Genomic DNA, 24,319 nt, shown 5'->3' on the forward strand with positions numbered 1-24,319 from the left:
TTTTTGCGCATGTCATTTATTTGTCATGGTGATTTCTCTTATTTTACATTGATGATTTATCTGCACATGGATTACAGAGACAAAAATAGTTTTTCCTTTGCTTTTAAATCTGAAATATTTCATCTTCAAATACGAATATCCACCCGATGGAATTCACGGTTTGTGAATTTTTGTGGTGGGCATTAGGTAATCTCCCAGAAACGGCGAATGATCTCTCATGATCACTTTACACGGATTTTTTTTTTATAAATATGGTTACATAAGGAACAATCAGTTTTATTGTTTGTGAAAATTAATCCATCATCTGGGAGATTAAACTTTGCACGCTGCCTCGATTGCTCGATACCCTTTCTGTTTGTTTCTTTTTTTTCCCGACAAATAAGTATCTAAACGTTAGATTAATCTTTCATGGAAATTTTTGACATTTCTTTAGATGAAAATAAATACAATAAATAATGCAATAAATACAGCTGGGATAAATATTATAAATAATAAATAGTTCATAAACGGAGTAAACAAATGATAAAATTTAGGGAAATAAACTGAAACTAGTACATTCCATTAATCACAGTTTCTCGTTTTGGAGTGTTCAAGTTGTTGTCTAATCCCTCGGGATGGATCAGTCTTTTCCTCTAGTGTTTTTTATGCATTCGCTGCTACAGAGATCTGAACTCTACAAGTGTACACATTCATATTGCAATTTTGTATTTTTTTTTTGTTTTTGAAAGAGTGACTTATTCACAGCAATTTATTTTTTGTGAGGGATTAGTTTGTTCGAGGGGTTTGAAACCAAATGGGTACTTGAGATAAATAATAATTGATAACCTATGAAAACTAATGTTGCACACCATGTCATTTGACTAGAGTAGAACTATCAATATTTCTTAAACCTTGAGACTTAGACGAAGAATATCAGTCAAAAGTACAGAAGCTAACAACAAGGACAAAACACGAATGCAAATTCGGACTAAGATCGTTTCTTGTGTTTACACGCTTGCACAGCATTCCAGAAATTATCCTAAACGAATCGTAAAATGACTGATTTCTATTTACATGGGTTGCTTTGTCTGGGCGAAGGAAAATTAAATTTTTTCCCCGTCGACGCCGACTAGATTGAATGAACGATGATTGTGTTATCCATTTTGAAGTTATTTTTAGTATTGTTTTTAAATTGAGTCAAAATCTCGATTTATGTACAGTCAGAGCTTAACCGAATACTAACTTTAAAACTTGGACTAGAGATATTCCACATGAATGAGAGGAAAGTTGATGCAAACTCTTTGCAAGTGTTGGTTCAGTTTCCTGGGAGATAACATAGCTTGCATTGATGGTCGATATTGTTTCTGTGTGGTCTAATAAAATTATACGACTAGATATGGTGATGACAAAGGGAGTTTTGGGTGAGAGGTTTCTCAGTGTTCGATGATTGTTGCCTCTTCTTTGTTTACCTCGCCGATGGCTGCCATCGCTTTGGTCAGTGCCGACGCATCCTTTAAGCTTAGCACCTGCAGTACCTGCGGTTCGGTACCCGGAGGTCCTTGAATCATCATCTGGTGCATTCCGGGACCTACTGTTATTGTCTCCATGGTTTCGCCATTTTCAACCTAGAGAGGGAAATGTCAAAGCAATCGAGATTAATTAAATTTTGATCACAATTCAAAACGTAACCAACACGATCAAACTTTTTCTACTGTCTCAACTTTTACAAATACAATCTACTCACTAGATCACACATCTGGAAAGAGATAATAAAGTTACAATTAGGGTATGTTCATTTCTTTTAAGTGGGTCTACTGTACCGCGTACCAAATGATAAAAACGGCTAAATAAAAGACTGTAACTAAAAAGTTTGACTCTTTATTCGATACAAATAAAATTTATGTATATTTTTTTCCTATCACTAACAACTTATACAATACCGAATGACTAATAAACACACGAAATCATATGAATATAGATGGAAAATAAATAAGGCAAATCACAAACACGCATACTAAAACATAAGAAATGGCACAAAACTAAAAACATACATGAACCTAACCTAACAAAAAAGGTAATCTAACTTAAGAACTAATCGGTTTTCGTCGAAAAACGCTGACTAAGAGAACCGAACGACATTCATTTCCTTAAACAGACAAAACACGTTCGATGTTCCCGTTGATAAGACTTTTTTTTTTGCATAAATAAATGTTTCAAATTTCTCTAACCCTATAAGTAGATAATCGATTGGCAACATAAATTGCACGGTTTATTTTTCGTTTAAACGTCCCATCATTCGAATAAATAATCTAAGGCCACGTATTTACGGACGACCAGAGGTACAGAATAATGATAGGTATTAATGCGTATTGATTTCTGTTATAATAATAAGGGATTACCGCTTCGCATTCGCAGATCGAATAAAAGGCATCTCAGCCGACTAGATTGTCATTTGCTTGTATTTATAGGTAGGTTTATAATGGCTGACCGCTCCGACGGCTGCTGCGATCGTGGAAGAAATGTATGGACTAACGTAGGATTTCTTCATTTGAAGTTCATGCACAAAATGATTTATTACTGAGGACAATTATTGCCTCGGCGTACGGATGATTTGAATTATAGGGAGTTCAACTCAGAGTTTAATTAAAAGTTTCTATGGGAATGAATACAGTCATCATTTGCTCGGTGTTGTTTTTAGTTGTGCCCAAGGGTTTGGTCACTCCGCACAGTGTGCCAAAAGCACAGTTGGGCACACTATTTGGCACTGTTTGGCACCCATTGGCATCGATACTGCGTTGAACATGAGCGAACCGATGACTACTGACTTATGTTAAAACATTCTAGGACCAGGATGATACGAGCTGTTCGTTATGAAACCGAGCTGTTATGTTTGGCCTAAATATACCAGCCATTTCATCCAGTCCGGTGGCAGAAACGTCATCCACCAACATTTTACTTGAAGCCGAAGTTGTTGGTTCTTTGGCTCGATTATCTGCCAATCTAAGACAGTTGATGCAAACATTGATAAATTATGCTTTCATTAATGATTATTCACATAAGATTTTTAACGCATACGTGTCGTCAATGCACATATAAACATAGCATACAAACTATGGGCTACAGTACTGACACCACAATCAGCAACCATTTTTACAGCCAATGAAGATCCCCGGATGAGCTTCTCTCGTTCCTAATTGTTGACGGGTGGTTTGAATCGATAGCAGAAGCTTGCTGCAGTGGGTGTACATTTTGAATGCCACCAGATGCGTTTCGATGGTGTCTTTTTTGCGCGGTCGGAGGAACTTGATCGCTATCTTTCGGTTGGGCCAGATTGTCCGGTTTCAGCATGTCCCACTGGAGTGCCTCTAGATCATCGTCTCTTGATTCGGATTCCACTGATATTTATGTTGTTTCTTCAAAACAAAACATTTGAACTGTCAAATTAACCGGGCTGCCAAACATGCCATTATTACCAAGCAAACAATGTCAGTTCGCTGACTGGCACTCTCGGCACTGCAGGCACAGCAATTTTTTCTAATACTAATCTAATGTTCTTATGATTTTTGGAACTTTAAGAGAGAGCAGTCCCGTTTTTACCCCCCCCCCCCCATGGCCTCAATTACCTCGGCCCAATGACCCTGCACCTCTCACAGACACTCACGGCTGGATAGATTTTAGCGAATATTTCAGATTTCATTAGGTTCGATTTGAACGTCTAGAGATCTTTGGGGAATTATAGAGATCCTATGGGAAGTTCCAATAACTTCAGGAAAGTTCCAAGAACTGCAGGATAGTCCAGACTTTCGTAAGCTCTAAGTTCAGAACAGCTCCATGAAGTTCAGGAAAATTTCGAGAACCATAAAAAAATATCGTATCCACCTCTGGTCAGAGATCTCCAGAGAACTGAACAAAACTTCATTGAACATTCGGGAACTTCTATGAAGCCCAGAAAATTCAGGAGAAATTTAAAGGATACGTAGGACAGTTCCTTTTATTTCAGGGCAGTACCAAGAACTTAAGGAGAATTCACTGATCTTAAGGGATGCTCCGAGATCATTTTAACAAATCAAAGAACCTATAAGGTTTGTTAAATAAATTTCAAGGAAATTGCAGGAACTCTACACAAGTTCTGGAAAACTCGGAGAATTTATAAAACTTTAAGCGTTTTTTTTTTAATTAATTTTGTTGTCAAGACTCAATTGCTCCGAGAGTTTCATTAAAATTTTGGAAGAAACATGAACATCAGGAAGTTGTGAACAGATTTTAAGAAAATTCCGTTATTTCCATGGAAAGTTTAAAAAGCTACCAAAAATAGCAGTAACCTCAGCGAAGATCAGTGAATTTTTGGAAAGTTTACAGATTTTTAGGCAGTTTCATTATATATAAGGAAGCTCTGAGCACTTCAAGGACGATCAGAGATCTTCTTCCCAATCATTTAAGGAAAATTGTAAGAATTCCAAGGAATTATGAGATATTCTGAGAATTTTGGAAACTTCATGGATGTCCAGATAAGTTCAGGAAAAATTAGAATTTTAGGCAACGTTCCGTGAAGATTTCAAAACTTAAGGAAAACTACGGGAATTATTTGAGATTCATGGAATATCAAGGAACTTAAAGGCAACTAAATTAAGTTTTAAAATATATTGATAAATTCAGGGAAGTCTTGGGAACTTAGGGGAAGGTCAAAGATCTTTCTGGTAGTCCCAACAACATAGGGAAAGCACAACAAACATCAGGTTAGTCGCTATTGGGGAGATTTTAAAATGATGATGAATTTGTTTAATGAGCTTCAGGAAAATGTTGAGAACTTAAGTGAAAATCTTATTTCGTTTAAATTTCAGGTAAAGAAGCTACAACAAATTCAGGAAAGTCCAAAGAACTCAAGGGAAGATAAGACATTTCAAGAAAATTGCGGGAACTTCCGGAATTCCAGAAAAGCTACCAAAAATTCAGGAAATTCCAAACATTTCAAGGGAAGCTAAGCAATTTCTGGAAAATTTCGGGAACTTCTAGAATTTCAGATAACATAAGGAAAGATTAGAAAACTTCAGAGAAATTCTAAGAACATCAGGAAATGCAAACACATTTTTAAAGAACTTCCGTAAGCTTCAGATACGTTTCTGAGGGAACATTACGGAAAATCTATCAATTTCTGAAAAAAAACGGGAAATTTTGGGAAGTTCTCAAATATTTAAGAAGTCCAGAAACATCAGAGATGTTTAACAAACTTCAGTTTTTTGGGGAACTTTATGAAAGTCCATAGTAGAGCCACAGTCAAACAGACATAACACTCGCAAGTTGTTCATCGAACAAGCATTTAACGGTCTATTTAAAAGTATCACCTGTGGCGTGCATAGTCTTTTCCCTTGCGTTTGACGTTACACACTACCGCCATCTGTTCAGCGTACTAAGTATTCTTCTTTGGTACTACCCACCACAGTGTACTCAACAGATGGCGGTAATGTTTTAGCGACGATGTTTTACAATGAAAAATATTCAATGTTATGTCTGTTTGTCTGTGGTAGGGCGTCACAATATCAGCTTCAATCCATAAAATCGATGCAACGAAGATACTCTTTTTAGGTTGAAGTCGAACAGCTTCGCAGCATTCTAGAACCTCAGTCGGCGTCCACAAACAAATTTTCAATCGCTTGTCTCGCTTTCTTCTGTCGCCAATAAAGTCTTTCATTCAAGCTTTGGTGAATCGAACGAGTGAAAGAGCGCTTGACTTTGATAGTTTCGTCTTTTATGAAACACATATTAACAGAGGTTTCATGACGTGTATGACGGAAAATGAAAAAAATATATATTTTAATCATTTTTAAGTGAAAACACTTGAACACACCACTTATTTATCTAAAACAAAGTAACCAAAATGGGATATAACCCATTTTAAACAAAAAGCAAGAGCTATGATAGAGTGTCGGTGAGAGAGATTGAAAGCCATAAGGAGGTTTCGTTTCATCTCGATAACCGACATTCCTTTCACTGAAAGTGCTGATCAAAGCAACGACGAGAAAATCCACAGCCAACCATTCATTGTAAGCGTGCTTCTTTTTCATTTTCGTTTCGTGCTGATAGTCTAGCTAGGTTTTATATAAATGTAGCGTTAAACACGATGCTTGAAAAAGACAAATCTCTAGTTCATTTTAGAGCTTCGACCATGTAGAACCCTGCTCTAGAGAACTCAGAAGAACGTTGGAGAAGTTCCGAGAAAATCAGAGAAACTTAGGATGGTTCCATAAATTTCACAAAATTTACAAAAAATCCGAAAGCTTCATGGACATTTTTAAGGCTTTATGACGTTGATAGAATTCTAGAAAAATTGTGGGATCTTCAGGAAATTGAGGGAGTCCAGAAAAGTTCAGGGAAATTTAAAGATTTCAAGGGAAGTGCCGTGAGCATCAGATTTATTTTCAACAGTTTCGAAAGAACTTCAAGGTAGTTCCATTATCTCTAGAAAAATTGTGTAGCTTTTAAGAAGTTCTAAGGACTTCCAGTGAACTTCAAGGATGTCCGGAGAATGTAAGGGAATCCTTAGCACTTCGAAGATATGTAGAGAATTTCATAAATGTTTACAGATTTTTAGTTCCCCGGAACATACCTGAAAATAATGAAACTGCAGTTCTCTGTGTTTCCCTTTTCAGGGAACTTATCATAGTTTCTCAAAATTTTCCTGAAGCTCTTGGTGCTGTCCTCAATTTATAGAATTTTACATTTACAGATTTTAGTACTACTTAGTACGCTCTCCCAAAACTTACAGATCTTTAAATTTCCCGAAAAATTTGAACATAATATCTTGAGATCTCTGAGCTTCCTTGGAAATCTTTAGAGCTAGTTTCCACAACTCTCCCAAAGTTCTGCAGAGTTCTTCTCAGATGGTTTTTTGACAAGTTTTCCGATTTTCCCTGAAGTCATAGAATTTCGTAAAAGCTACTGCAGTTTCCTTGAAGTTGAAGCTGATATGCCCATAATTTTACAGGAGTTCCCTTATTATCCCATAGTCAGTCCATGAAATCTTCGCGAAATCCTCGGTATTTTCTTTCATTCCTCAAAACATCTTCCTACAATTATATTTCCTGAAGTTCTCGCTACCCTTCTTATGATGTTCCTGGAATTACACTGAAATTAATAAAACTGCCCTAAAGATCTCTAAACTTCCCGACGTTTTCAACTAAGTTTAAAGGCGTGAAGATCATATGTTAAATTTCAAACTTGCGATTATCTGTAAGAGTCGTTCCACTCGATCCCAACTAGCGAATGATGACTGTACCCATTTGGACTAGAGATGAACTAGCCTAAGGCTAAAAATCTCTTAAATAAAGAATTAAAAAAAAAATGTACCCATTTGGATTCCCACAGAGATTGTACTACGCGACATTGGTAGTTATGTGAGTTCTCTCAGTTACAGAGTGCCTACAGGCACTCTAATTCGGATAGATTCCCCAAACCACTACCAACAACGTTTCAAAGATCGAATGAATGGATGGAATGGTGTTTCAGTTAGCAATTTTCACGATTCAATTAGGTGCAACTAGATGATTACATTTCGCAGTTGGAAGACGTAAACTTTGTTTCTTCCATCAAGGGTTGAAAGGTTTGAATTGAACTGACAGTGGCTGAACAGCATCCGTGAAGTCATCCTATTTGATCAGCGGAACGTAACACAACGAATTCATTAAAATGTTTCGAAACGCAACTGTTTTTCCAACTACGCGCATGCACTTGACTATTTTTCTTTTCTTTTCATGTCAAACAAAAGTTGTTGCACAAGTTAACAAAGTAAAATAAAACTCTACGTGTAAAAACTCAACTAGGTACATAGTTAAAATTTTCCAAAAAATGTAAACAAAGAGCGATTATGATTGTGAAGAGTCCTTTTATAGTACGTCCAGGTCTGTGTCCGATCGTTCCAAACAGTCGGGGGATTTTTTTTCCTAACTTCTGTTTTTTTTTGGTTTCTTCTTATAATTCTACTAAACGATTAGATTCGCTTAAAGATTTTCCTCCTCGTCATTATCACCCTCCTCCATTTTGGTAATAGTTTCGGAAGGCGTAGGAGGCGAGCAGCTGTCGTCATCGTCCCGTTGCTGGGGTGACGACGACGATGTTTTGTTTTGACTTCTCAGCTGGGCCTCCTCGCGTTCCTGTTTGAACAGTTGGATCTGCTTTTCGATCACGGCCGAGAGGTTATCGCTAAGCAGATCCTTGTTGTTAACGATGTTGCCATTGAGCTGGATGACGATACTCTGAGGGAGCACGGGGGAGGACTTATGGCATACTTTGTCCGAACCATCGCTTGCTTCTTTCGAGAGACTAATTTTGATGTTGTTATTGTTATTGTTATTATTGCTGTTATTGTTATTGGCTATCACATTGATTTTTTTGCTTTGGTTTGCTAGCAATTGGTTAAGGAGATGATGTTCATCGATTTGGTTTCTTTGGCTTATACTTGGGAGATTGGCTACGCTAGCATTGGCAATACTTTGTACGTTTCGAGGCTTTTTCAACTGATTAATATTAATGCTACCGTTGTTTGATAGTAGACTATTATTGTAGGATACGCTACTGCTGGTTGAAATGGTCACGTTTTGCGTATTTGGAGTCGTTCTGTTGTTAAGGTTCACTGTCTGATTTTGATTATGTACCTGCATCGGTGTTATGCACACCGTTCCGTCTCCGTTCGGCAACTGCTGAATGTTGGCGACCATGGTCTGGTACATCTGGGTTGACACCGGAACCGTAATCATACCACTCACTGGGAAGCCTGAGTAAGTATATTCTGAAATATGAACGAATAGTTTCGACCACAACGATTTAATGGGCACCATAACACAGCGAAATGTACCTTGACCGTCCTCCCCGGTGATGATGAGCTGTCCGTCCTGACCGAGCGTGGCCTCCGTCAGATCCACCGACATACTTTCACCATGGCCGTCCGAGATGGTTTGGATCGTGTGGACTCCGCCATCGTTTTGGGCTTGTAGCTGCAAATAGGAATTAGTCTAGAAAATTGATGCAGGAGATGTAAGCGATGATTACGAGGGATGATGGGGTTCTTGAAAATACTCTTCAATAATGTCCAAAATAATATTTGCAAGGCTGCATCGTTAGGGGCGATTCAAATATGACGTCCACAAGTTTTTCGATTTTTTCAACTCCCCTGTGTCACGCATTTTCCTATTATTAACAGTAGATGGGGCAAGATGGGTCATCTAATTGATTTATTTAATTTTTTTATTGTCAATATCAACAGGGTCAATGTAGCCCTAATGCTGGTTTGAAAAAGCAAACGATCATTATAATTGCATTGAACCTGTTGATTTTGACGAACGAATAAATTAATAAATGTACTAGCTGCCTCATCTTGCCCCCCGCCCTTAACCTACTGTTACAAATTGTAGAACTCAAGATTGGGCGTCATATTTGAATCATTCTCTAAATGTCTACAAAAAATTAAAAATATTTAATGCGATGGTCAGGGAAGAAAAGTTTCAAAAACGAAGATATTTGAAATGACATCCTATCTTTTTGGCACTATAAAATCCCCACAGATCTTTGAATATATTTCTAGATAGAGCTGGAATTAGGGCGTAACAGCTTTTGCAAACAATGACTTCTCTCGATGATTTATAGGAATTCAATGCTCGCCCACGCAAACCACCATAACCATCGGGTTCCCCTACCTGATGGTTATGTTGATTTGCGTGGGTGAGCCTTGGCTCTTTAAAAATCATCGGCAGAAGTTATTGTTTACAAAAACTGTTACGCCCTAATTCCAGTTCTATCTAGATTTGTATTATGAATGTAAGATTTGTGTGTTATTACAATTATATTTTTTTCATCAATAGTAACTGAATTTTTAAAATTGTATGGCCAAAATCTGGGAGGAAGACCCAGACTTTATAAATATGAACATCAAAACGAACCAAACACAAACTGTCACGAACTATCATCAACAATCAATACGAAACTAACGATTTTAAATTGGCTCACCACTTTAGTAGCCTATTGGTCCCAAGCAAACGATTAACGTACCCTATTCTAGTTGAAATTCTATTACTACACTATGTTTGTTTTGATTCGCTATGAAAGTTTGACAGATAACATCAGGGGTGTGTGGATTCATGCAGAACATGCAGGGGTGAGTGAAATAGCTTGGGACTGCTTGGGACCGTTGTTCTGGTACTGAGTGAGCCAAAATAATAATGATTTTCTTCGGGACCCAGTGGTCTTAGAGTTACCTCTATGCTATCATTGCGATCCAAGCAGTTTGATGATGGTTTTCTTACAGTTGAACAAGAATTCAGAATGCGGTATTGAAATCTTGCGAAGAGTAATTTATGAAACAATATTTTTTATCTAGCTCATTTATTTGGAAGGCTCAATCGCGTTAGCTTTACGGAGCCGATAATTGAAAAATTATTAATCCAAGCTATTTTATTCAATGAGCTATCGTTTTTTTTCTCGATTCATTAATTTAATAAACCATATGATCGCGCACGGGCGGGATCCCTACGTTGTGTTTTTGTCATACGGATTGATTAATTATAATGAACACCGATTGCTTTTCCGTCCTGCCATGGCGGAGGCATATGAGACACCGTTGTATTGTTTATTTGTATTTCCTGTTACAGCGGATAGGGTAGTTATACATATAAATGACGTTGCACAAACATTATTATTATAGTTACTTAAACACTCTTGGGTCATTCGTGACTTGTCCGGGGGTGAGATTTGAACTTGTGACTTTGGCGTGAGAGATATGGATGTTAAACACTACGCCGGGGTGGACCCCCCCCCCACACACACAAACATATGCATATACCATTAAGCAAGGTTTCTGTCAAAATCTTTGGTAACATAATAAAAACCAAAACAGAGAAGTATATTTCCCCACTGCACACTGAACAACGTTAAACAATCACTACACGCTCCAAGCAAAACAGGCAATTTTGCTACGCATATTTTGAATTTATTTTAATTGCAAAAAAATTCATAACAAGAAGAACAAACTATAAAATGAATTCCGTGTGTGCTACCTGTGTCTTCCTCCCAGACCAAAATCATTCAATCACGTGCTTGCTTGTCATGACGATCGAGCGTATTGTGAGCCGATTGTGAATCCCTAACACGGGCGTTAATTCCAGATATCAAAACACTAACACTATCTTAAATTCAACCTTTGAACAAAATTAACCCTCTCTTCGCCATGGTAGCACAGGGGATCCACAACTTTTCGGTTAGTCTCATGAATGTCAGTCCAGCATTAAATCTGCGATTTTCCTGAAAAAGACCTGGTAGGGTAATGGATTTTGGTTGGACCTACTTTTACTAGTGCTCATTTTAGTCCATATGTTTTAAAAGCTCATAACTATAACTTTTTTACTGATTAAATATATTTTCAAAAAAATTAATTAGTTTTTTCATCAACATGGCTCATTTTAGAACGTCCGCAAGAGTTATGTTTTTATACATTTTCAAAACTTTTGTATAGTATTGTACTACTAAAAGTTGTAAACTTCATAAAATTAGCATCAAGGTTACTGATACTAAAGCGATGGTCGGACTATGCAATGTGTGTGCAGTTCATTCTTCGTGTGCGATCGCTTATATTGACGAAGCAATTCGTGTTATTTTGTTTCTCCCACCTTTCCTTCATTCGCTGAGTGACCACATGCACCCATTGAGAATGGGTCACTCACTCTCAAATATGGGCAATGCCACTCGTAGAAGAATGAACCCGGATTGATCCTCTTCATGAAGAGCATCATTGCTATTATCGTTCATGAACGAGGTTTTGTGTGCTTGCTTGTGTCGTTTCTCTCGCTTGCGCTGTGCGCTGTGCGCATCGTGTCGAATCAACTACTACCGTTCGCGTTGAAGAATGAACTAAACGCATCTTCGTGAGGATCAAAGCATGATCATCGCGTTGATGCGAAAAACCATTCGCATCGTCATACAAACGAAGAACGCACTACACCGAACCAAAACATCCGCAATACTTCGAATGATTATTGCATTGCTCGAGCCCTTTAACAATATGCATTCGAATTTCAGATGATTTTCTTATGGTTGAATTCGTCGTCAGATGATGAACATCCATATGACTGTCATCCAAATACAGGATGATTTTCTTTTGAAAATTAGCTATAAAACATACGGCACTCAGACGACAAACATTTAAGAATAGTGTGACATGCAAGTGCTTTTAATTAGATTTATAATTTGATTATCTACAATTCCATACTGCATAGCCATAATAAGCCATTTCATTATGGATACAAAAAATTTTCGTGGTGGAGAAAACCTCCTCCACCACGAATTAACCAAACATTGGTTTACATCCTTTACCTATGTTCGTAACAGCTCTGATAGCGATGCATATGCTTCCACCTTGTTTGTCAGCTTAGATCAGTAAATGACGTTCGATAGAATTATTTACATCATCGTTTTGAATGATTTGCGTTATGGGGCTGAACCAATACCATATGCATTTCCATTTAGTATGACAGTCATTCTGCAGAGAGCATTACGCATTTCAACTGAAGGCCCTATCCCTTCTCATAACAAGTTTCATCCTGTATTCGAGAGGAAAATCATCTGATTTCAAAACAACCGTCATCCGGTTGCAGCTATCATTCGAAAAAGCTATTTCGGTGTTTTGTTTTGAATGGTCTGAGGTTTCATTCGATCGGAGGATGATGTTTGTGTACAGTGTACACCACTCGCGATGCGAACGACGAAGAGAAGAAGAGCACGCAGCACGACGATTTGAGTGGTGCATCGGCACTCACACTCCTCTCTCACCGAGCTTTCTTTACGATTTGCTTTTATGTGGGCATCCACATCATTCAAGAGTTTTGCTGAGATACCGATGCTTCGAGTACCGTCGCACACGATGAACGAATATGAGAGAAATGAAGCGAATATCAGTAGCCTTGATTAGCATGAATTAATTTTACTAAAAAGTTTCAATAGTTAACAAAATTCCTAATTCATATTTGTATCATGGTTGGACCTACGCATTATCATCAGTTCCATGATTCGTTTCTCATCGTAACTGACATCGATCACGGATAAAAATTTTGTTCATTTAAAACAAAAATATAAATGTTTATACTCTAAACATATGAATTATTTAAAGTAACCTTTGCTCAACTTAACAAAAATCGGCCCGAAAGTGGCAAAACCGAAGATGGATCCGGAAACCAGCTTGACAAAACCGGCGGAACCCCACAGTATCAACTTCAGTTTCTGATGCCGATCCCTATATCATCCTCCTCCTCGCGTGACTTCGAAAGGACAGCGAAAATCCGAAATGGATTTTGAATCCATTCCGGATCCTCCTCCGACACCAAATGTAAGAAACCGATATGAGGACTAGTGGCATAACAACAAAACGACGCTAATATAACAAATTTTCACCGGTTCCACTGAACTGGAACCCCCGGGCACCGCCTCCAACGAGTCCCTGCATCCCGGCTCAGGACCCCAATACCCACAGGTCACCCTTAATTGCAGGGTGAAAGAGCATGAATTTAGATGCCCTGCCCGAAGATCTTCATTTCTTTGCAATGCGTTTTATCTTGCTTTACCCTGCACTCAACTATTAAAATAATTTCCAAATATGTATGTTAATTTTAAACATGAGAAGCATGTTTAAAATTCAAATATTTATTTTTTTTCGCATAGCTGTCAAACCAAACAAATACGTTTGTTTTCAAGATGAATATTTTTAAAATAAACGTAACATGATTTTTATTTTAAACATTGATTTCACATGACTTCAAACATGGAATACGTTTGAAATCAACCTAATTTATTTTTGTGGCCAGAACAAACTGAGTTTACGTTTAAATTTACCTCAAATATTTTTGTTTTGACGATAGTTTTTTCTGCGTGATGAATTCGCCTTCGATGATCACTCGGACCATGTTCGGAGGTAGAATCTTCACCGGTGTTTGCTTTCCAACCATCGACAGCGCCCCAGCTTTTACAGGTGTTCTCTGGCTGACATTGCTTTTCGCCAGAGACATCATACTTCTCTCCATTTGTCCGATCGTTGGACTATCTGACCGTGTAGACATATTAAACCCCACCTACACCGGGGAAGTCTGATTCCGGTTGAAACTCCCACTAGAACGCTGGCGACGCATCTTTGACTGTCGAAAGTCGATGGCTTTCGGGAGAAAGTCCTCCCGGAAGCGTTCATATGAGTGCTCATCATACTCAAATCCAGTAGAAATTATTGTCCTGTCGGAAAGTGGAAGTGCCTCCCCCGGAGAACGTACTCGCTCGAAGCTTCGATTCGGTGGCCGAGGCCGTTGCTTATTAGGTTCAGTGTAGTTTTTTCCGAGAGAATTTGGGAGCAACAAATCGAGAGTCACAAAAATTAGGATCTGGGATAGGATTCCACTGCTTGTTGTTTTGTTTCTTTACAACAGAACATGTGAACTGTCAAATTAACCCGGTTGCCAAACATACCATTATACAAACAAAAAATCAGTCTGATGACACTCTAAACCGATGTGCGGTAACAAAGGTGAGGAGAAAGGAAACTAGTGGACTCTTTCATTCTAACGAAGTTCTTATGCAACAGCAGACGTGACGTCACGTCTGTTGCTGCGTAAGAAGACGCGAGAACGAAAGAGTCCACTAGTTTCTAGAAACACTGGAATAAGAGCCAGCGGAGATACTGTTATGATTCCAATCGAACTGTCAAAAGCGGTTCCAATCTGCAATGTTTACAAATGGTTTGCTTCAATTAGGGAGGAGTATTAAAATCGTTTAACAAGCACTCATGAACTCGCTCGTCGGTGCATTGGCGAAGTCACTTGCAAGCAGTTACAAATGCAAGTAATGCCAGGATTGCTTTGATGTTTATCTTGTTGCCAAATTCATGTTTTTTGTCTCCGCTGGTCTCTTATTCCAGTGTTTCTACTAGTTTCCTTTCTCCTCACCTCTTATACCGCACATCGACTCTAAACACTGCCAGCACAGCTGCGGCACACTGAGAAAAAAGTTGATGCAAAATAAGTGTGTAGAGTGATCACCCCTTGGCCAGACCTTATGTATCGAGCCTCGTAACATCATGTAAAATTGTATCAACCTCTAAAAATTGAGATGGGCACCACCTAGCAGCTTGGCATTGCTGGACTTCAGTGCAAAACTTTCCGAGATTAAGCTAACAAACGGGAATTTTGCCGAGCTACAAACATAAATTTTTCTGAATCTCGGCAATTTTTTAACTGAGATCCAGCAAAATAAAATGCCAAGCTGCTCGGTGGTACCCACCTCGGCAAAAAAATCTAGGAGTGTATATTGAGTTCAGAATTCACTCAACTGGCGGCGCTAGTTGAGCATTTGACTTAATTTGATCACTTCAACTTGACAGCCCAATTCGATATTTAGAAAAGTTGTTCAGATCCACAAGGGCTAATGTATGGTGAACAGGATTATCTCAAGGCTCAAAACCATAACTTGGGCAGTATGCACACACTTGATTTGTTTCGCCGAGATTCCAACAGCCGAGTAGTTCTCAAATAACATTTTGCTGAGATATCAGTTAACAAACATATATTTTACAGAGATATCAATAAAAGTAAATGACGAGGTAATCGGCTGTTGGAGATTTTACCAAGTTAGATTAAGTGTGTAGCAAAGAGGGTTGAATAAATTTGCAAACAACATCAATGAAATAATTCTCAATCAAAATCTACTGAAACATTAAAAAAAAAATCGGACAATCCAGTGCCAACATTTAAAGGGGCGTAATTGCATTTGTAAACAATGGCTTTAGCCGTCGATTTCTCGCGAATAAAAGCTCACTCATGAAAAATAATGACACCAATAGGTAGAGGAATGTTTCCTCTACCATCTAACATTTTTATTTTGAAGGAGTGAGCTTTAAGATGCGAGAAATCGACAGCTAAAGCCATTGTTTACAAAAGCAATTACGCCCCTTTGAAATGTTGGCACTGAATCATCGATTTTCTATTCACATATTGCAATATCTTATGTCGTTTTCGTACCGTACACCGAAATAACTCACTTTTGGTGTACTACGTCACAACAACGAAAACGACATTAGAAAGTCCATTTGATTTTTTTAAAACCTTCACATGCCAACTTAAAATTGGATTGCCTTCAGATTGTCTGCAGTGAATAAAAAATATGTCTTAAAAAATAGTGAGAAATCGTCTAATTTGGCATCCCTGAACCAAGGTTGCATATTCCAATTGCGCATAAAAACTGATTTTTCACATTAATTAAATCAAAAGATGTTATGATCACATGTTTTACCAGTAACTTACAAGAAGAAATTGCAAATTATGTATTTGACACATACCCCAACAAACAATTTGAACTGGTTAATAGCTGAATAAGTTTTTTTAGCTGAAGAAGCATTTTTCATGAATAAGCTCTTATTCAGCTTCCAATGCTTGATGGGACAACCTGTCAATATTGCAATCCAAGAGTCACAATCTTATGATCGAAAATTGATAAAACCGCTGATTGCGACTCACAGAAAGCAACATTGGCAGGTTTTATGTGCCAAACACATGCTTTGTAGCTTCTTCTTGCATCTTACAAATAAAAAAAAGTTGATCATATCATCTAATTACTTCATAATTCCGATTTTTTTCATCCGAAATGTGTATGCAACCTTGCCCTGAACACGAAGTCAATTTGAATACGTCTTATAGGTTTGGTTTCAACTTACTGTAGCAATGCCTTGCACTTGTGCCGTCGTTCCATCCGGAAGTGTGATAATTGGATTGTTGGGATCAACCTGGATTATGGAAACGGTACCATCGGGATTCTGGATTGTTTGAAGTACTGTGTGCGTGTACTGTAATGAGAAAAGAAGTGACAATCAGAATTCAACGAACTTACAAAATTATTCAACACCGTCATGCTAATCAAAATAAGTCGAACAAAAGTATAAAAATACCATCAGGAATTTCCTGAAATCAACTAAATAAAGTTAAAAACAATTAAGCTGAATAAAACCAAACGCAAACGCAAATATAAATATCACACTTTAAAAATCGCAAGGGCAACAGAGGAGAAAGAACCGAAACATCGAAACTCAAGCAGAATAGTTACTAAAGAAGGCAACAACATCAATATTTCGGTAGCCAAAGGGATTAGTACGAACATCCACATCGTTTAGCGCCATCGAGTCGAGGCAAACCTGCGCATTCAGGGTCTGCGTGGGTGAGTTCTGCTGCTGTATCTGGAGTGTTCCGTCGGACGCCTCCTTGATGATCGTCTGATGTGTCTGATGCTGGGCCGCTGAGGTTGTGATCGTGGCTTGAGGTTGGTGCTGAATGACAATCTGCTGGCCGCTGTTTGTGCTACTACTTGCCAGGGAATTGCTGCCCGATGTGGTGGTCGTTATGACGTTTGTGTTGTGAATCTTGATCTGTTCAACCTGCGTACGGGGAATCGAGGACGGGTGGATGGATAGTGATATAGAGATAGAGAGAATCCCACATGTTAATCGAAGTATCATACCATAGCCCGAACGGAGACACCGGAGTTAGCCCGAACGGAGACACCATACAGCAGTGATCGTTATACTTACATTTGAATTAGCCGTAGCGATAGCATTGGCCTTCTCATCCTCTTCGCTGAACGCCGGAAGCAGATCTTCTCTACCGTGATATTTGTAGCAATTGATCACAATCTTCCGCAGTGCATGTGTCCAGCTTATCTACGAAATGCAAACAGAACCTAGTCAATAACTGAAATTAAGCACCAATTTTCGATCAACGGTACCTTCTGTTTCTCCTCCTCGGTACGGGCATCCATGCGAACGTTTGCCCAGGGTAACTCCTTTGGCCACCAAGCCGGACGAGTGGAATCCCTTCCCCAGCCCGGTTTTCCACGGCCCGTAGAGTACTTCAACATTAGAGGGATAAATGCTCGTAGCTGTGCTTGGGTCATCTTTTCCACCGGCGTCGGTATACCGTCGATGATCAGTGGGGGCAGTTCGAACAGCGATGGATCGTCCTGAACTCGAGGAGGTGCCTGCGCTGCCAGTGCTTCGTCCAGTTTGTCCATAACGTTCGGGCGGAGATTTTTCAGAACGTCCTCCAGAGGTTTGGCGCCGAATACTTTGAAAATGTTGTTTGGTTTGCCCGGTGTGGCCACCAGTACGACGGCTTGCTGTCCGACGCGGGTTGCGTACTCGAAGATGGTTTGCTGCAGTATTTTAAAATTTGAATGTTTTTAAGCTGACAAGCTACGGCAGACTAGAGTGGGCTGGTAATTTATTGTAAGCCGGAAGGTAGACTACCGTAGACAGTATTCAGTTGAGGCTGGACATTTTGTAGAAGGCCGTAAACACCAGACTGATGATAAATTTAAAATTTTCGCTCCACAGTGCTTCAACGGTTTCAAATCGGGTCCTGATAAGCCTCCCAAAATTTGAACTCATTTGGTAAAATATTGACTTGGTACAATCCATTTGAAGTTTGTATGGAAATTACTATGGGAAAACCGAACATTTTGTTCATTGTCTTCTTCGATATTGTACTGTTAAAAAATTCTATTACAATTCGTATGGAAAATTTTCTCAGCTGCAACTTGGCAAAAGATCGTTTTTCAGCCAAACGTCAAATTAAATAGTTATTAATTGTTTAAGAGAATAATAATCTTATGCAAGGGGAGCGACTCTATTGAAGATGCAGCAAATTTTTTGCTTTGCTGTCTCGCGCTTAATAGATTTCCTACAAAAAGGTGGAGAGCGATGCGAGTAGATGGGTTTAGATGCAAGAGATGAAAAAAGATTTTTCTTAGATTGGTTTGCTAGTGAGATTTTCCGACCATTTAAAATCGAGATTTAGATGTGTCGCACCCCTCGATCTTATGGCATGATCCAGCAGCTGTTTTGTGGGCAACACTGTATTCTACAGTGTGGCATAGTAGCCATGATTTGTGTGCTCTATTCTATACGCCAGAAACACCAATGTTGCCTGCTGAACAGTTGATTGAGCATAATCATAAGCCATTAGTGCCTTGAATCATTAATAACTTTTTTTGTTAATTACTCTATTTGTACAGGCTCAATCGAATAAACTTTACAGAGCCAAGTTATGATTTACGTTGTACATTATTAATGTCTGTCGGTCTTCTCGAGGTTAGTGGATGACAATTGTATGGATGGGGAGAGGGAGAAGGAGAATTGATAACTTTTGTTCCTTATAATTGATCGAAAAGTGGTCTTCAACAAAGTTGTAGCTGAGAAAATTTCCATCAAGCACAACTATCATTTTCAGAGCAAGTGAAATGGTGAATTTTGAGATAGATAAGACAAAAAAAAATTTGGTTTTCCCATAGTATTTTCCATATAAACTTCAAATGGATTGTGCCAAGTCAGTTTCTTACTAAAGAGTTCAAATTTTGGAAGGCTTATCAGGACCCAATTTGAAACCGTTTGAGCACAGTGGAGCAAAAATTTCAGTATCGGTATTAGAACAAGGTCTCAAAAACTTGATTTTTAGAAGTTCTCCATTGAACTGTTGTTATGGATAACACGTTTAACAAAACGCTTGATTGCAGCGAGATACCTCCGGTGGGAAATCATTCACAAGGACGTATTACACATTACCTAGGCAACCAATAGGCCCGTTAATTTGGATTAATTTTGCTATATAAAGCTAACATACCACTAATACAGGCCTGCGGCACATTATTAGTCGGATTATTACTAAGCAGGCTTATTTGGAGGCGAACCAGCCTCAGGCTGAAAGCCTTCTTAATAAATATAAATCAATCAATTACTAAGCAGGCTTGTTGGTTACTTAGGATTGCCCCCACTTTATCCAACTCTTAACCACACAATGAAGAACAAGAACTACAAGTACTCAGAAATATATCTCTTAACTTTTTGCCTTTCTTGCATTTACACAAAGACACTCCAACCCATTTCAGATGTTTAATTTCTGTTGAACTGAACTAAACACAGCGCCACCCAGAAACGCGCTAATCCTGGAGCATGAATTTTGTCACATCCAACAAGGTATAGCTCTACTCAAAGATGTAAATAGATTTTTACCGTCCCTCTAGATCCCACTTCAACACAGGGACGGCCCAAAATCATCAAAATTCATTTCGCCAAACAGAATCTCACGAACACTAGTGTGTAAATTAATATGATTTTGACAGTTCTTACAGTAATGCATCTGTAATTTTCATACAATACATATGTAGCTGGAGAAGACTATGTGTGTGATTTGTTTAAGCAATTAAAATAATTCATTTGAGCACCCACAAGCTCACAGTTCCATTGAAGATTTTATTAATTTACAAATTTCCTAAAACTGCACCGAGTAATTAAATTGTATGAGACTAGCGAAATCAGTAATATTTTTCATAGGGGACTATGAAATAAATCTCTGATCTTTAAAGACATTTCCTGGCATTCCCTGATTTTCCAGCACTAAAAAGGAATTCTCTGAATTTCCCTGATTTTCCAGGTTTTTTTTTTCCGGTAGTCGAAACCCTGTCTTGAAATTTTGGTTCAGAGTTATATTTCGTGTTGCCTAGTAACTCTCATAAGCATTTCTTAGATGTGCTTCCAAGACTCGTTTGGAATGCCCCACATAATTTCCTTAGAATGCTCCCAGCGATTAATTGAAATTCACCTGAAATTTTCCCTAGAAAGGATTCTCTCCAGCATTCCCTGTGTGTTGTCCAAAATTCCATTGGAATTCTTCCCAAGCATCCCTTGGAATGATCCCAGGTGGTTTTAAATGTCCTATTTACCATCCTTAGAATTGGCCTTAGAATTCCTTCGAAACTATCCTCAGATTTAGATTCTTTGTGGATTGCCATCAGAACTCATTTAGAATTCTTGTCAGGATGCCATGGGAGCTATACTACTACTGCTTCAATTCCTCAAGAATTATACTCATACTTCCCTAAGTAATCTCCTATTGAAATTTCCCATTTGATTCCATAAGAATTGTTGCCATAATTCTCTTGAAGTTCATGTTAGAATTCCGTTGGATTTCTTGTCAGAATTGTCTTGGAATTATGCTCCGATTTCCTTTGAAATTCTCTTTAAAATTTACTCCTTACAATCCCCATGCAATTTTCTTCAGAGTTAGCATTTATTTCTACTCAGAGGTCCCTTGAAATTCTCCTCTTATTGAAAATCCTTAGGAATACATTCCGGAATACCCAAACAATTAACTTCAGAATACCCTTGGAATGATCCCACTTCTTATCGAAATTCTTCCTGTTTTTCATGTTAAATATTTCAAAAATTGTCCTTGCTCCACTAATCCGAGTATGACATACTCATAACATTGTTATTATTTAGTTCCTGAATTACCGGGAGGTGTTCACCCTCTCCCTCTGTCTCCTCCAGAATCACAAACTCAAATCGGAACTATAATTGACCCGCAAAAAAAAAACTTCGCAAACAATCTAATAAATCGATCTAATGCAGACCTAAAGACATTATCCTGTTCCTCAATTTCCATGGACAATCCAAACGGATACTAGGATAGATTGCTTATGAAAAACTGATCCAAACCGGGCAATCGTAGTTGCCTCAGAAATCACACCTTCTCTCTCCCCGCTCTGTACTCACCCGCAACTTCCTTAGCAGCCGGTTCTGTTGCCGCTTCCGGATGGAGGGATTCGTCTCGAACGAATGCGGTCGTTTCTTCTTCTTGGACGATGTGATCGCCGCAGCAGCTGCCACGCCTACTACCCCGGCCGCAACGAGCTGTGCGGTGACTTCGTTTTCCATGGCCACATTGATTAGGTTTGTTCCGTCGTCGTATGCACTACCCGGGCTACTCGGATTATCGTCGTCGTCATCATCCGACGCACCGGTGATGTTGTCGTCTTCGATCAAATCCATTTCCTCCACCGTGTTCATGTTGATGCTGTCTGCCGTACGCGGTCGTCAGTGGCTGCAAGGTGTAAATGAGGGAAAAGAAAACTACAGGAACTGCGCTCCAGTTACAACATTGGCAAGTGAATCACACATCCGAAAATGCGCAGCTCACTCACCCCTGTCGAATAAAGGGAAATATTCTTATGTGCAAACATAAAAACCAGAGAAAACAAAACCAAGGGTGAAATTCGCGTCATTTCTGTTTCCAGTGCTTGCCACCAGAGCGATGGCGGCGCCTCATTTGAACACCCCCTCCGAAGCAATATATCGATGCAACCCAGGAGGAAAATGTATGCTTTATGTTTTGCTTCGCCTCGTAGGTGCGCTGAAGCGAGAGAGCAAGTGCCGTGGTTGCTCTTTAAACTCGAGTCCGTCGCTCTTCGTCGCCCATGCTTGCTGTGTTTACAATTACCACACACGTTCGTTCGCTTTTTCGCATCCTGTATTGTGGAAGTAAAGCATGCGGCGACCCCTTTTTTATGTGCGTTTTTATCAAACAAGGATACCATGCTTCCTTTTCAATTGGATTGGCATTAATGAAGTGGGACCCCATTCATGTTTTCGAGATTTGGTTACGGGAAATTCACTGATATGATGCATATTTTCTTCACATACGGTTCACTAACACACATTCACGACTGGGGCTGTCACCTTAGCTGTTGTACTGAGAATTACGGAAAATGGGGAATTATTCTGGATTGGAAAATATAATCATTAATCGAATCCGATTCGAGTCCTTTCTCTCACATATGGATAGTGTTGATAGATGTTCCGATGCTTACACAATGGTTCGATGGATTCTCGACTCGGTTTGTGCTCGTACGGGAGAACAGCTTGGATGTCGTCGGTGATGGCAATGTCCCCCATCTTGCCGAAAATTTTTCACACTGCCCATTTGTGGCCATTATCAACTTTGGAGCCCAGTCCAGCGCCGCGGCACCAAAACAAACCATTGTTTACCAAATTATGACCCGCGTTCTGCACAATTTTACGGAGTCGGAGCGCGGCTTCGAGAGCGATTGAGCGCACAGCAGGAAAAATTCTGAGTTTGCCCTTTTCTTACAAAACACAACATTATTGCTGAGCAAGCCCAGTTAAATTTTCGCGTTACGCACCTGCGTGAAGTTTACAAAAATAGAAACTATCCGCCAATGATGCTCGATGTCAACAATACGCCGAATAATGCTAGTACTTACCGTTTCTTGCACAAATTCACTGTAAATTATGCTTTAAACTGCAAAGACGAAATTTTTTCACCTCACTAGCACTCTTTGCGATGGCCGACGCCAGTATCGATTTTTCCAAGGCTCGTTCGAACGATGGTGAACGTGGGTTGCGGCTGTTTGTGGTTCAGGAGTGGGTTGATGCAGAGAGGATGTGAAGACACTGTGACGTCATGGCGATTTGTTTTGGTGAATTTTCTGCCTCTGACGGTGTAGGGACCCGGTTGCTTGGATGAAAGCGTTTGGAAAAGGATGTCATAAAATTTTCGACCGATTAGCTGTTGTGTTTTATCGATGTAGCATTGACTTTGAAGCGAATTAAGGATCCGATCAGCGTGACGTCAGAGATTTATTCTCTGGTAGGGGACCCTGACTGTTCACAGTGTTCATTGCTGTCAAAGCTGGATGGGGCACGTTCACCGATGTGACGTCGCACTAACACATTGATTATCATGCTTGGTAGTGTCATTCATTTGAGCATACAATTTGTAGAATTTATTCTTATTGATGTACGAAGTCTTATCCGAAATTTATTTGATTTGATTGAATAGAAAAATAATGGCTGTACAGTTTCATGTAATAAAAAACACTCAATATCACAAATCATCAAATAATTAAGAAAAATTAGTGATTCAGTCACTGATGAGGATATCATAAAATTCTTATAGGATTTATGCTGCTTGGTGGCTATGCTCAAGGCAGTAATCGTGATTTATATGGTAGGAGTGAAATTTGGTGTGGCCGAGCTAGCGTTTCTGCTCTGTGGTTGGATTTTTTAAAGGATTTGATTATTTCGTTGCTAATGCTTTCTACGTGCACCATGAATTAGCATCAATACAAATAATGCATACCGCATCTATGTATGTATTAAAACATTCATTCGTTATGACGGGCTTGCAGGGATGGATCGCACTTTTGGGATTTTTTTTTAGAATGCTTACGTTAAACGTAATTGAATTTTCAGTTAACCCATCTTAAAATTGGTGGTTTAGTGCTATTAATTGAGATCAATCTCGAGTGCACCTTCAGTGAGAAGATAGAGAGTGGCTCTATGGTGTGGAAATTTTGGATTTGTATAGCGAGATTAATAGCATTACACTGAAAATTCAACCGGCATTCGTTAGCATTCTATAATTAAAAATAATGAAATGAGTGATACATCACTGTTGACTTGGATCCTGGAATTATAATTGAA

At 38.9% G+C, this 24,319-nt stretch overlaps 1 protein-coding gene across 10 annotated transcripts; it reads right to left on the minus strand.

Annotated features, from left to right (window-relative positions):
- On the minus strand, window positions 1–23,192 carry ewg (DNA-binding protein Ewg). Of its 10 annotated transcripts, none has more exons than XM_065239363.1 (10): window positions 23,098–23,192; window positions 21,590–21,917; window positions 17,767–18,192; window positions 17,573–17,701; window positions 17,144–17,419; window positions 16,706–16,834; window positions 8,828–8,966; window positions 8,628–8,761; window positions 1,724–1,735; window positions 1–1,604 (listed from the first exon to the last, which is right to left on the minus strand). In XM_065239363.1, the coding sequence occupies exons 2-10, from the start codon at window positions 21,881–21,883 to the stop codon at window positions 1,413–1,415; spliced, it is 1,731 nt and encodes a 576-aa protein (XP_065095435.1). In that variant the 5' UTR covers window positions 21,884–21,917; window positions 23,098–23,192; the 3' UTR covers window positions 1–1,412. The 10 variants fall into 10 exon arrangements, with proteins under 10 accessions (XP_065095435.1, XP_065095433.1, XP_065095436.1 ...); XM_065239361.1 differs by having other exon boundaries at window positions 8,828–8,984; XM_065239364.1 differs by lacking the exon at window positions 1,724–1,735.
- Window positions 23,193–24,319: the final 1,127 nt, after the last annotated feature.

Source organism: Ochlerotatus camptorhynchus, unplaced genomic scaffold, assembly GCF_037179485.1.
Source record: "Ochlerotatus camptorhynchus isolate MF236.1 unplaced genomic scaffold, CSIRO-AGI_Acam_v1.1 ptg000055l, whole genome shotgun sequence".
Classification (NCBI taxonomy): Eukaryota; Metazoa; Arthropoda; class Insecta; order Diptera; family Culicidae; genus Ochlerotatus; species Ochlerotatus camptorhynchus.